The sequence below is a fragment of the Arachis ipaensis genome, chromosome B03, assembly GCF_000816755.2.
Source record: "Arachis ipaensis cultivar K30076 chromosome B03, Araip1.1, whole genome shotgun sequence".
Lineage (NCBI taxonomy): Eukaryota > Viridiplantae > Streptophyta > Magnoliopsida > Fabales > Fabaceae > Arachis > Arachis ipaensis.
The window spans coordinates 126,590,107-126,602,593 of record NC_029787.2 but is presented as its reverse complement, the minus strand read 5'-3'; the positions used below and the strand labels follow the sequence as shown (position 1 = coordinate 126,602,593).

General features: G+C 35.6%; 3 protein-coding genes and 1 long non-coding RNA gene across 8 annotated transcripts in view; 2 read left to right on the top strand and 2 right to left on the bottom strand.

Annotated features, from left to right (window-relative positions):
• Positions 68-3,680, top strand: LOC107631900. The gene is made up of 8 exons (XM_016335483.2): positions 68-318; positions 401-456; positions 860-1,022; positions 1,318-1,406; positions 1,669-1,801; positions 2,330-2,422; positions 2,709-2,811; positions 2,901-3,680. Exons 1-8 carry the CDS (start codon positions 112-114, stop codon positions 3,263-3,265), a joined length of 1,209 nt encoding a protein of 402 aa, XP_016190969.1. The 5' UTR covers positions 68-111; the 3' UTR covers positions 3,266-3,680.
• LOC107631901 (AP2-like ethylene-responsive transcription factor BBM1) lies at positions 3,924-6,516 on the bottom strand. The gene is made up of 8 exons (XM_016335485.2): positions 6,233-6,516; positions 5,854-5,936; positions 5,694-5,702; positions 5,503-5,591; positions 5,335-5,408; positions 5,189-5,239; positions 5,021-5,097; positions 3,924-4,841 (listed from the first exon to the last, which is right to left on the bottom strand). The coding sequence occupies exons 1-8, from the start codon at positions 6,484-6,486 to the stop codon at positions 4,219-4,221; spliced, it is 1,260 nt and encodes a 419-aa protein (XP_016190971.1). The 5' UTR covers positions 6,487-6,516; the 3' UTR covers positions 3,924-4,218.
• Positions 4,728-6,599, top strand: LOC107631902. 5 transcript variants are annotated; one of them, XR_002359903.1, is made up of 3 exons: positions 4,728-4,866; positions 4,958-5,991; positions 6,474-6,599. It is a non-coding gene; the product is annotated as an uncharacterized LOC107631902 (long non-coding RNA). The 5 variants fall into 5 exon arrangements; XR_002359904.1 differs by having other exon boundaries at positions 6,355-6,491; XR_002359902.1 differs by lacking the exon at positions 6,474-6,599 and having other exon boundaries at positions 4,958-5,033; positions 5,141-6,199.
• Positions 8,044-12,487, bottom strand: part of LOC107633969 (pectate lyase-like) — a 15,116-nt gene continuing 10,672 nt past the window's right edge. Inside the window, exons 2-4 of the mRNA XM_021119703.1 lie at positions 9,613-9,719; positions 8,612-9,515; positions 8,044-8,543 (exon numbers count right to left, since the gene is read on the bottom strand). Coding sequence (XP_020975362.1) covers positions 8,319-8,543; positions 8,612-9,515; positions 9,613-9,719 — 1,236 coding nt within the window. The 3' untranslated portion in view covers positions 8,044-8,318. The remainder of the gene's footprint in view (positions 8,544-8,611; positions 9,516-9,612; positions 9,720-12,487) is intronic.

The following is a 12,487-nucleotide window of genomic DNA, read 5'->3' as shown; positions in this document are numbered from 1 at the left end:
AACTGCTACTACCTCGCACACCGATGGTTGTTCTGTGGCTACGCGAGTGTAAATGCTATTGCGGAAAATCAAAGTGTTTTTCAGTTTCCGATCAAAAGCAAGTTCGTCGAGATGTTAGTACTATTACTACGCACTGCGGCATCTGGTGCTGTCACATATCCATGCAAATGCAAGGCACCACCACTAAGAACAAGAACCCGAACCCTGCTGCATCTTTTCCTTCCAATTCATCCCAACACCAACATCAATTCCACCATCCTTTGTTCTTCATCCTCACTCAATGATGACTCATTTTCTAACCCTAAACCAACAACCAAGGCAAGCCACAACACATTCAGTTACTGTTATTATATTCTTTTCTTTTCTTTTTTATATTTATGTTTATTTTGATGATGCTTAGTTGGGTTACACTCCTCCAGAGGAGCTCTTTGGCCTCGACGTTGAACTCAACCCAAGGTATTGCTTTATGTTACTACATTCCCATGCCATCGATCATTATGAGTCTGAATTTTGGCTTGTGGTGTACTTCATTTTTGTTTATGAAAATCAAACATGATTCATGTTCACTTCATTCAGCACCACAAAGAAAGTTTCTTGCTTTAGGCGTCTGGCCCCTTCTGGCCTGGAGTTTCAGCTTGGAAGTTGATGCTTTCACTTCAGTTTATTAGACAAAATCATCATGTCCTTTTAGTTGATGTGGTGTGGTACTGCAATTAAGTGCAAACTGAAACTGTGTTGACTATCTTCTTATAATAATGCTCACATTGTTTCAATTAGACCAAAATTCATATGGACAACTGAATGTTGTTAAGATACACCATATAAGTGACTTGAGATTAATTTAAAAATTTCATTGCAGCAAAACTAACTCTCAGACACAAGAGCCAAGGTCTTGGTTTGGTCCAAATGGACAGTATATCAAAGAGCTTCCTTGTCCGAGTTGCCGGGGAAGGGGTTATACTCCGTGTACAGAATGTGGAATAGAAAGATCAAGATCAGATTGTCCAAAATGTAACGGAAAGGTATACATTTTTGGGTGTTATACTGTTATATTGTTCTCAGAATAAAGGCAAATTTCAATTTGGTCTTACCAGGATTCAATGACTTGGATAATTTTGATACGCAAAATTTAGTAGTTGAATCAGCCATTCCTTCTTTTGTATCTTATGTGGTTATATACAAGGCTTTTCACTGATTCTCAGTTGGTATTTCGTTAATAGTTGTAGTAGTTGCGAAAAACTAGGATATTAACATCATATTAGTGCAACCATATCTGCTAGTTTTCTCACGTTCTTCCTTTGGTCTTCATGTAAACAGGGTATAGTGACTTGCCACCAGTGCTCTGGAGAATGTGTTATATGGGAAGAATCCATTGATGAGAAACCGTGGGAGAGAGCCCGTTCAATGTAACTTCTGAGAAGCAAACTTCATCTTTTCCAATGTTTTTAAGAATTCTTTTCGTGGCTGCATACATGAGTTATGATGCACATCTCTTAACACTTTCAAACTTTTGTAGTCTAAGGCACAAACACTTGAAAAGCATACTTGATTTACACACAGATCTGGATTGTTGTTTATACAAACCTTTGAATCCTGAAAAATGAATTTATTTTCCAAGTCCTATAGGATGTTTCTTTATGGATTATTTGTTTAATTTTTTCTTTCCAGTTCACCACTTAAAGTGAAGGAAGATGATGAAGTAGACAAGTTAGACATAAAGTTAGATGTGAAGAAAAAATCCAAGCGTGTTTACCAGTCACCATCTCCTGAAGTGGGATTAAAGATTAGTCGTTCATTGAAAGTAAGTTAGCTGCTTACCCTTATGTAACACACTTATATTTGATATAATTTCTTACCATGCATGTTTTTTACACAAAACAAAGAATTGAGCCCATTATCTAGTTCCCTTGATAGATTGATATATACTCCTTTCAGTGTACAATAACTGTCGCTTCGAAACAAATTTTGAGAGCGACATATTGTGGACTAGAGGGATATATGGCAAAAATGGACCTGCACACTCAGAACCCATATACAGATGCAGAGACCGAGAGAAGAACACAACTGTTTAGAAATATTAAAAGCTAAATTCATAAGTAATAAGAATTCTTCTTATCATGTAGGGTTTAGCATCAGTTTGTTTAATTAATTAATTAATTAATTTATTTCTAAGAGACTTTTCTTAACGCAGTTATGAGTTTCTAACAATTTAAATTTCCTGCACTCTCTATCTACATTATGCCTGTCTTCATATGGGAATCTAAAAAGGAGGATTTATAGATGTTGAGATTGCCAATTTAAATGTCCATGTTTAGTTGAATGATTGCAGAGTCTTAATGCGAAAACTGGTCTATTTAGCAACCGAATGAAGATTATCCACCAGGATCCCAAGCTTCAGGCGCAAAGAGTGGCTGCTATTAAGGTTAGCAATACAAGGATTTGTATTTCATTAAAATTTGGTGTCTCAAAATATACCTTCTCTCAATATTAAATATTAATGAATGATTGCCTGCTTGATGTTATATTCCAAAATGTGCGCAGAGATAGAAATAAAAGTATGCATCAAGCGCATGTGTTACTTAACACTTGAGTATTGGCACAAGACTTCATTTCATGCTAGGAGAAAATTGTCCAAGTACTTGATGCACAAGAGTTTTGGCACACTGAAGATTCGTTATAAATAATATTTTCTTTAATAATGGATGCAGAGAGCCAAGGGAACTATTGCAGCAAGAAAGCATACTTCCAAGACTATGAAAGCTTTCTTTAGTGATCCTATAAACCGTCAGAAAAGGAGCATGGCCATGAAGGGTCTGTCTTGTATCCTTGCACTCAATATTGCTGATTTGTGTTCTTTGGATGTCATAATTATTAATCTATCGTGTCTACCTATAATGCAGGAGTGAAATTCTACTGTCAAAATTGTGGACGCGAAGGGCATAGGAGACACTACTGTCCGGAACTCAAGGATTCTTTGGTTGACCGGCGATTCACATGCAAACTATGTGGGGAAAAGGGCCACAACAGAAGAACATGCAACAAGTTAAAGACAAGCCACGGCAATGGTAGAGTTATAAAACACAATAGGTGTAAAATATGTCGCCAATATGGCCATAACCAGAGGACATGCCCTCAAGTTGTTCCCAGCAAAAGAAGGGACACTCTCTTGAATAAAGCATACAAGTGTAGGTTGTGCCACAAAGAGGGACACAATATTAGGACATGTCCTAGCAGAGTTGTTACTGAAAATCCTCAAGATCAGTAGTCTTGAGAAAAAGACACAAGCTTCTCTAGTGATATTTTATTCACGACAGAAATCAGAACTGAAAAAGCTGTGTTTTGCTCATCCTTGTGTGTTCCCAAAAGGGATCCTTGCAGTAATATTGTATGCTAGAGAGAAAAAATGAATCAAAATTCTGACAATAGAGCACTACCCGAAATGCAATGTAGCAGTTGGTTCCTATATTGGGGATAGAAAGAACTTACACAGTGAGATAGTAGAAAGTAGAAACTTTAGCCGTTCCTTCGGAAGGTATAGAAATTGACTTAAAACTTGTTCCTCAACATGATAAATTATCTTACCCATGTCCTTAAATTATCGTCTCCGCTCTAAACATGTTTTTTGTCCCCAATCTCTGTCTTTTCAGTTTTGGGACAGTAATAAATGCTGCTTAAATTTACATAGTTTTGCATCGATATTCAGACAAAAGCAGAACATTGATTTATCTTGAGCGAATACCCCATCCGGCCTCTGACAATTATCTCGAAAGGGCAACGAGGCCCTCAAGAAAAAAAAACACCGAATCCGGCCCCTCATAAATTTTTTTTGGCACAGGGGCCTCGTTGTCCTTTCGAAGTAATTGTCAGGGGCCGGGTTAGGTTTATTTTTTTTGTCAGGGGCCGGGTTGGGGTTTTTTTTTTGTCAGGGGCCTCGTTGTCTTTCGAGGTAATTGTTAGGGGCTGATTTGGATTTTTCTCATTTATCTTTAATTTACCATGAATTGAAACTTGCTGTGCTAAATAAGAAATCAGAAATGCAACTCATAAACATTAAAGTATCTTTTGTTTGACAATGTTGATTTATAAGCAGACTAAGACTAGGTCACAATGTCACTGTGCACATCTTAGCAATTTATTTGACATCTACAGTTATGTTGAGAAAGTATATTTTTTTCTTAACTGTTTCTTAGCTGCTAATAAAAAAGATAACAAAAATAATCAGTCAGAAATGTTGAAAGCACCATTCCACAGCGATGGCATAACAGTTCTGTGATACATTGGCATTTTGCTGCTTTCTCTAGACACTAAGTTAGGTAATCTGTTGATATTGGAAGAAGAACCAAAGTAAGATATACTGTTAGTGTCATTTTTATTAAGAATCCCTCCAATCCCATCACTGCCCTCTTGTGGATATTTCAATTCAACTTCTTCAGCTTCTTCATCTGCAGAATTCAGGTTTCTCTGCATCAGTTCTCTAAACATTGAGGATTTTAGGAGAAGTCCTAATGCTGTTGGGGAAGATGAAGGTGACTTATAGCATGGACTTAAAGGTGCCGCAAACTTGGAAAACTCTTTCTTCTTGGTGATGTCCAATTCGCTTGCAGGGACTGGATGGAAGTTGAAGTTTGATAGCTCGGTGGCTCCTGTGGCTAGGATGGGGTTAGAGGTTGTAAATATCTGAGGGTCTGTGCTCGGCTTTTGATCTTGAGAGGTGGTAGAGTGTACTCCTCCTGGTCTTAGCCATCTGATGTAAGTGCTCAAGTCAAAGTTTGTCACAGCATTTATGCCTCTGTATTCAATTGCAGCAATATCATATGCGCGAGCTGCCTCTTCTTGTGTACCTTTTGGACAAGACATTGAGCACGTGTAAGATATCAGCCCTTTATCTTGACAAGACTAGTCATTATTTGTTTCTTTCTCTTCTTTCTGTCATTCATGTCTTTGGGCACATTGACAGATAAAAGGGAATGGAGAGAAATGGCATAAAAGGTAACAAGGAATTAAGATTGCGAGAACTCACTGTAAGTTCCAAGGTAAAGGTACTTGTTGCCGAACACTCTTCCAATCCTTGCTTCCCATCTTCCATTGTGATGGTGCCTGTAATCAATTTTTATCCTTAGCATCAAATATATGTTTGTAGGCAACGAAAGGTAAAGTTTGATTGCATGAGTTAGAAAATGCTTCTCACCTTGCTACTCCTCTATACTTTGATACACCTCTAGAAAATCCACTGCTTCTTCTGCAATACACACACAGAAAAGGATATAGATTATAGAACTTGGAATATATCAGAAAATTCTTAATGGCAGTATTTCTTGGGGAAATGAGGTTTACCTTCTCAATGAAGCAAGGTATTCTTCTTTGGTTACAGTTTTCATTATCTCAATTTCTTTCTCATAATCTGATACCTGAAAAAATTATCACATGTTAGTTAGGCATGGATATCAATAAGATAACCATAATGAATAAAACATTATTGAAGTGTATATGCTATTGACATACTGGAAAATTGGTGAACGTTGATGTTCCCCAATACTTAAGTGCAGCCAAATCATAAGCTCTAGCAGCAGCTTCTTCATCATTATAAGCTCCTGATTTAACCATGAGCATTTAATCCAAAAGGGTTAATTTTTCTACTCTGTGCAGTTATATCCAAAGAACATATGAAGGAGTAAAAGAGTTGAAGTACTCACCCAAATACACTGTTCCACATCAGCAAAGCAACACATCCAAGTTCAGAAACAGAACCACGATGGAAATGAACAAGGGTGTTAACAATCAGAAAAAAGAACAAAAACAAACAAATACCCAATGAAAGTGAAAAGTAGCTGAGTCCAAGTTTTCAACATCTACCTTGCTTTCCTTTCTTTTTCTGAGTTGGATTCCATGTCCCTTTATCCCATAGATGTGCTTCATACCTTCCAGTCCATCTGTGTCTGCTTCATAAGAAAATATGATCAGCCTCAAATCAGAATTCAGAAAGGAATAAAGGTTAATTTACTATCAAATTGGTCTTTAGTCAGAGTTACATGTGGTACTTGAAAACAAAACATTATAATTTTGATTTTAGTCTTAAGTAAATGACTGTTTTACCCCACAAAAATCAAAATATTAGATGGCTGAAAAGCCAAATTTTCAAATACCATAGGATAATTAACAATTTCTTAGAGATCATTTTGTCCTTAAACCAAGAAAAAAATGTTTATTTTATTGATTTTGAATATTCACATGCCTGCTAACTCCTCTGAACCTTGAGCTTCTCTTCACGGTGCTGGGGGTCGATTGGCCACTCTGTGGTGTCTGTTGGGCTTCCGGCTGTTCACCTTGTTGTTCATTGCCCCCTAACACCGTTAGAGGCAGAGGCAAAGACGAATCTCTTCGTCGCCTTTTGATGCCCTTAGAAGCATTAGCCTCGCTGCCATCCACCATAACGTGTAACCTATTACATCTTGGGTTGAATTCACTCTTCACAGATGCAAGCTCCATTTCACACTGACTCCTAACTTCTAACTTCTTAGCAATCAAATGTCAAGTTGCCAACAACAGACCAAAATTGGAATGAGTTATCAAGTTCAAACTGTGACTTATATATATACATTACCAGAATTTGTTTCATGCTTTTGTTGCCCTTTTGTTGTTTTTAACTGCTTCTATATACAACAAAAAATGACGATGATAACTTTAATAAAAGACAAATTTTGATTTTGTCAACACCCAAAATACCAAGAAACATCAAAGAAAATTTTCTGTCGTTTGTAAACACCCGGCAGAGCTAAGAGCCCGCAGCTAAGAGCATACTCATTACTTATTAGCGGTATAATAAAAAATTGTCTGGCTCAATGTTGAGAAGCATCCAAAAACAATGCTTTGATAAAATCAAGGTATATCACTTTAGTCATTTGTGCACTTCCATGCATTACAGAGAATTTTTAGATATAAAAAACTTAAGAAAGAATTACTGAACTGAATATACTTTGCGAAGTTATTGTATTAATATAGGAAATTTATCTCAAAATTGTAATTTGCTCGTTGCTCATGATTATTTATTTCAATATTTGGCGGAAGATGTTCCGGACAATTAATATAAACCGAAATGAAATCTCACAAGGACTAATTAGTTCGAATTTTGTTATCAATATAAATATTATTTATTGGGTGATTTATAAATATTTTGTAAGTAAATGAATTTGCAAATATGTCTTAACTTTAGTAGAAAAATCGATGTCAAACATACCTAAACTTTTGTTATCTATTTTTTTATTGGAATTTTTTTGTTATTACTACTTATAATATAAATATTATAACAATGGATTAATAGGCTATTAATCCACTATTGTAAAGTGTAACTTTATATATATATATTGGAACTTCATTTAGGAAGTAAGACAAGTGATTTTGGTGTGTTGTGAATAATAAGTCCAAAGTATCTACGTTATATTTTTTGGATTTTAGAATAAGCATGGGTAAGTCATTTGTCTTGTGCACTAGGGTTATATGCACTACGAAGAGTACTTATTTTGTCAGTAAAGAAAGTTGATAAGAAAAAGGCCTAGTAAATGTCGTCCATAGAGTTTTTATTTGCTCCATCAGTTTGTGCTAAAGTTCCAACAAAGCTTGGCCTTCTCATACCAGATTGTACAGCAGAAATATTCCCTCTTCGGAACTTTATGAACTGTAATTCCTATGGAAACACGTACCTATAGTTGTTATTACAATATAATTAATAAATATGTATGATAAACAATTAATTCTTAATAATCCATTTTCTCAGAATATCGTTAACTAATTCCTAAGTTTCATTTTCTTTTATCAGTGAGTTCAAATTATATCATGGAAACATAATATGTATTAATGTATTATATTTATATTATATATTATGGGTTTAGACGATTTGTTAAGATATATAAAATGAAAATTTTAATTGAAAATATTTTTTATACTTTTAATACAAGGAATATATCAATCATTTTTATTTAAAAATATTATTATTTTCTAAAAAATATTCTTATGTTTTTCTATTAAAAGAATAAAAGAATCTCAAAGTAACAGCAAAAATTAGTACATATCACCCTTCATTCATGAACTACGGTGGTGGCATTCCTTTCCACCGTTACGGTGTTCTTAATTAATCCTTTCCTATCAAAAAGAAAAAGAAAACTAATGAAAAGCACACAACAATGAGAATGTGTGCAAAAACTGCAAAACTAATAGGTATTTACATTTGCAGCATCCAGCAATGGGTGTTGACTACCAAGATAGCAAAAGAATAATGAATTGAATTATTTACAATCTTTAATATTGGCGAATAACTAATTAAGCTAGCATGGGTGGCCAATTTTGCATGGAAGAACACCCGCAAAGCGTGTAAGCCTTCCAACATATGTTCCTGGCTTGGCTGTGATCATGTCCTCCCTTGAGAATGGTCTGTTCTTCAATTCAGCCCCGGATTGAACGAAGAATGCTCCATTCAAGTATTCATCATTGATTGATCTCCATTGCCAGTTCTTCCATATGCTTTCTTCTGCGTATTCTCTCTTGGTTATCTGAATCAACATAATTTATCATTATTTGTGGTTGCAAATATAAATAAAAAGACTTAAATAAACATTACCTCTTTGGCAAAGCGGTTTTCAGGGGCAATGAACCTGTTACCCTCACTGATGATGGTAGGGTTCTTGCTGCCACCAATGGCATACATCTCCCAATGAGTGTAGTCATTGTTGACAACATGGACAAAACCATGTCTGGCCCTTGGCATTCTCTGAACACACCTCTTGCCGTAGTGGTTGAATGCCAAGGTGATTTGCATGATCTTGTCGCCGGTGTAGCTGTCACTGGCTCCAAACAGCATCACCTCATTGTGGTCAGTGTAATGGCCGTTGGAGATGGTAATGGCGGTGGAGCCCATAATGGCATCAATCAATCCATCGGAGCAATTTCTCATGGAAACATGGTCGATCCAGATGTTGCTTGCGCCAAAGATGGAGATACCATCACCATCACTCTGTGTCCGAAATCCGTAATGAGTTTCGGAGTCCCTAATCATGCCACCTGTCTTGACCACCGTGTTGTAGACCTTGATGCCATGGATAATGACGTTCTTGATGAACTGGACGGTGATGCCAGCACCGTTTGCAATTTGGACATCGAATCCCCTGCCATCAATGGTCTTGTTGCTGGCCATGATGAGCTCTTGCTGGAGCGTGATCACCATGCTTCGGGAGAAGATGATCCACAAGGGTTCAGTTCTTGTCACTGCATGGCGGATAGTGCCTGGTTTCGGAGACAGCAAGTCACCATCTGAAGAGTCATTGACGACGTAGAATTTTCCTCCTTTTCCTCCAATGGTGTTTCTTCCGAATCCCTGAACACAATCTGCAAGTTTTTGGCGGTTATTAGCCCAGTTTGGGTCACACCTCCAGCACCTGTCAATGGGGTTGGTCGCCATGCATGCAGCTCCTCTATTCTTTCCTTTCAACTTCCTTCTTCCTCCACTACTCTTTCCAATAATGTCGCTTTAATTTGTCCAACAACAAAAAAGAAAAAAGAAAAACCCTAAATATCATTATTCTACCTTTAAAGCTAAAATTGATGATGAGAAGAATTACGTACTCACTAATGGCAGAGGTGAAGTTTCCAGAGACGGCATAGGGATCAGGGAAATAGGCTTTTAGGTTATCAGTTTTAGCAATCTCGGCTCTTTGCTTCCAGTAACCATCGAACTCTTGTTCATGGTTCGTCCAGTACTTATCGTTCTCAAGGATGTTAGCTTCAATGCATGTTAATCCCAAACACACAAAATACAACAACAAAATTTCATTTTTTGATGCCATGGCTGCTACTAAACACCTTCCTTTTTTTTTTTTAGTAATGCAGGCCAAGGTTTAAGCTTCTTGAGGAATTACTATAATGACGAAGCAAAAACCCCAACCAAGAAGAAGAAGGGGTGAAATAAAAATATCCCTTTCTTTGAGGGGCTCGTTAACAACAAGTTATATTATTATAGGTCCCGACTATGTTGTGAATTGGAATCTTGGTATTTATAAGTTGCAATGCACTCAATTAAAAACGGATGTATATTATTGTGGATCCCAAATTTAGGCACGGATTCGAGTAAAGTTAGCAGAGGCCAAAAAACACCTACATAAATGGGTTATCTTTTGTGTTTTAAGGTTCCTTATTAGTGGTGGTGGTGGATTCTGAGACGTGATGAAACAAGGTTCAAACTTCACAATTTGGGAGGCACCTAAATTAAAGAGAGGAAAACAAGAAGGGAAGAGTGAACTGTGCGTCGTTCGTAACTTCGTGTTTAATTTGATACTGTAAATGGAAACTAATATTTTATAGAGTATTTATCCATTTTGGTTCTCGAAAAATTTCGGACCAAACACTTTAGTTTTCAACAAAAATTAATTATTCGATTGATTCTTAGCAATTAATTTTATCAGTCACTTAGGTCCTTCAGTCTTTGGCTTCGTCAACTCTAACGGAAGATAAAATGGTCCCTGACAACTCTAACAAGGGGACAAAATGATTCCTGATCCTTTTGTTAAAAAACGACACTGTTCTTCTCCAATTTTCATCATATTTCGCATAATCCTAACATTCATACTCTCTTTCTTCACCTTCACAGCCTTCTTTTCCTTCCTCCTCTTCAGTTGCAAGATCAAGTCATGGTACAACTGTCACGCGTGTCGCACTTATCTCAACATGTCATGGACCACACACTTCCTAAATTTCTGTGACTGATACACCCACCTCCTCCGCACTTCACTCACCAGAAGTATCCACCTCCACGTCCTCGATAATATCACCTCCAACTCCGACAACGTCCACCACATTCTTATAACCAAGTTCTACAACTACCCCAGAGACACGTTTTTCTCCATTCTCCGTCAAGTAATATAGATTGTTGGACATTAGGAAATTATGAGAAGATTCTCCTTCGAAATCATATGCAATTTCTCGTTTGAAATGGACCCCAAATACTTCATTCTTTCTTTTTTGGAGTTCAAGTTGGTAGACCGCTTCGACCTAACATCCAAGCTATCAGTACAACGAGCAATATCGCTATTGCCGCTCATATGAAAACTGAAGCGAGCGATTACTGAACATTGGTTTGGAGAAGAAGTTGAAGGAAGCAATCAGAGTGGTGGACAATGTGGTTAGATAGGGTCAAGCACGGACCCAGCTTGTAGCATGAGGGGGCACTTGGCCCCACTGCATTTTCATTTTTTTTTAAAAAATCGTTATATATAATATGTTTTATTTTAAATTTTAAATGACTCCATTACAAATAAATTAAATTCAATTTGTCAAAATCTCAAATTTATTTTTCTATTTTTTTATTATTTTAACTATTATTTAACCTAATTAAATTTAGTTTTTAGATCATCGCTCTTTTATTTCTTTAAACCCTCTTCTTATTTTATATTTTCAAACTTTTTTTTTTTTCTATTCTTTGTCTAATGGTTATCTTCTCTTTATCAAAAAGTAAATTTTAAATTCTTTATGTTTTTTTATATAGCTCTTTACGACTCTATGCATCTTTCAATTTTATTGTTTCGCTTTTTAAAATTTTCAATTGCAAATTTTAATTCAAACAATTATAATTTAGATATTAATCTAATGTTTTATTTTCTTCATGACTTTATATATTTTATTTTATTCTCAATTTATTCATTCTTATTACTTATTTTATATCTTTTGTTCTATTATATGTATCTATGTTGCATATAAAATTTTAAAATGAATTGATTAATTTACTAATTTAGAATATATTTTTTATTTTTAGAAATAGTAATAAAATTTTATATCTCTATATAATTAATAATGTTCAACAAATTAAATTTTATTTTTGTGTATATATTTTTGTCCCTACTTCTAAAATTTTTTGGGTCCGTCACTGGATAGGGTAGAGGAGGAGGGAAATGGCAACGACGACGACGGGTCTTAACAAATCAAACTTGTTGTCTAGATTCATGCATGGGATCCATATCGAAGGCGACAAATTTCCTAAGTATGAATTGGTTGAGAATAAAGTTGAGAATTTTTCTTCTTGTGAACATTGAAGTTACAGAATGTGCATTGTGTAGCTTGAAGTTATGGTGTTAGACGGTTAGTGTTATGCGAGATATAATAAAAATTAGGAGAGAACAGTGTTGTTTCCGAATAGAGGAGGTCAGGGACTATTTTGTCCCCTGTTAAAGTTGTCAGTGACTATTTTATCCTTTGTTAGAGTTGACGGAGTAAAAGATCTAAGTGATTGATAGTTAATTGTTAGGGACCAATCGAATAATTAATTTTAGTTGGAGATTAAAGTGTCTAATCTGAAATTCTTTGAGAAACAAAATGGATAAATACTCTATTTTATAACCTTACATTTTTTGAGTTTAGTATAACATTGTCATTCTCATTATATAATATATTATTTTATCTTTATTTAAAGTAAAATACAAATAAAATATTAAAATTTATAATAATATTT

Bases quoted from the DNA above. Each gene is read 5' to 3' on its own strand.
- LOC107631900 (XM_016335483.2), top strand. From the start codon at position 112: ATGTTAGTACTATTACTACGCACTGCGGCATCTGGTGCTGTCACATAT. The intron at 1,023-1,317 runs GTATACATTTTT...TCATGTAAACAG, and splicing joins GTCCAAAATGTAACGGAAAG to GGTATAGTGACTTGCCACCA. The intron at 1,407-1,668 runs GTAACTTCTGAG...TTTTCTTTCCAG, and splicing joins TGGGAGAGAGCCCGTTCAAT to TTCACCACTTAAAGTGAAGG.
- LOC107631901 (XM_016335485.2), bottom strand. From the start codon at position 6,486: ATGGAGCTTGCATCTGTGAAGAGTGAATTCAACCCAAGATGTAATAGG. The intron at 5,409-5,502 runs GTATGTCAATAG...TAATTTTTTCAG, and splicing joins CAACGTTCACCAATTTTCCA to GTATCAGATTATGAGAAAGA. The intron at 5,098-5,188 runs GTGAGAAGCATT...AATTGATTACAG, and splicing joins AAGTATAGAGGAGTAGCAAG to GCACCATCACAATGGAAGAT.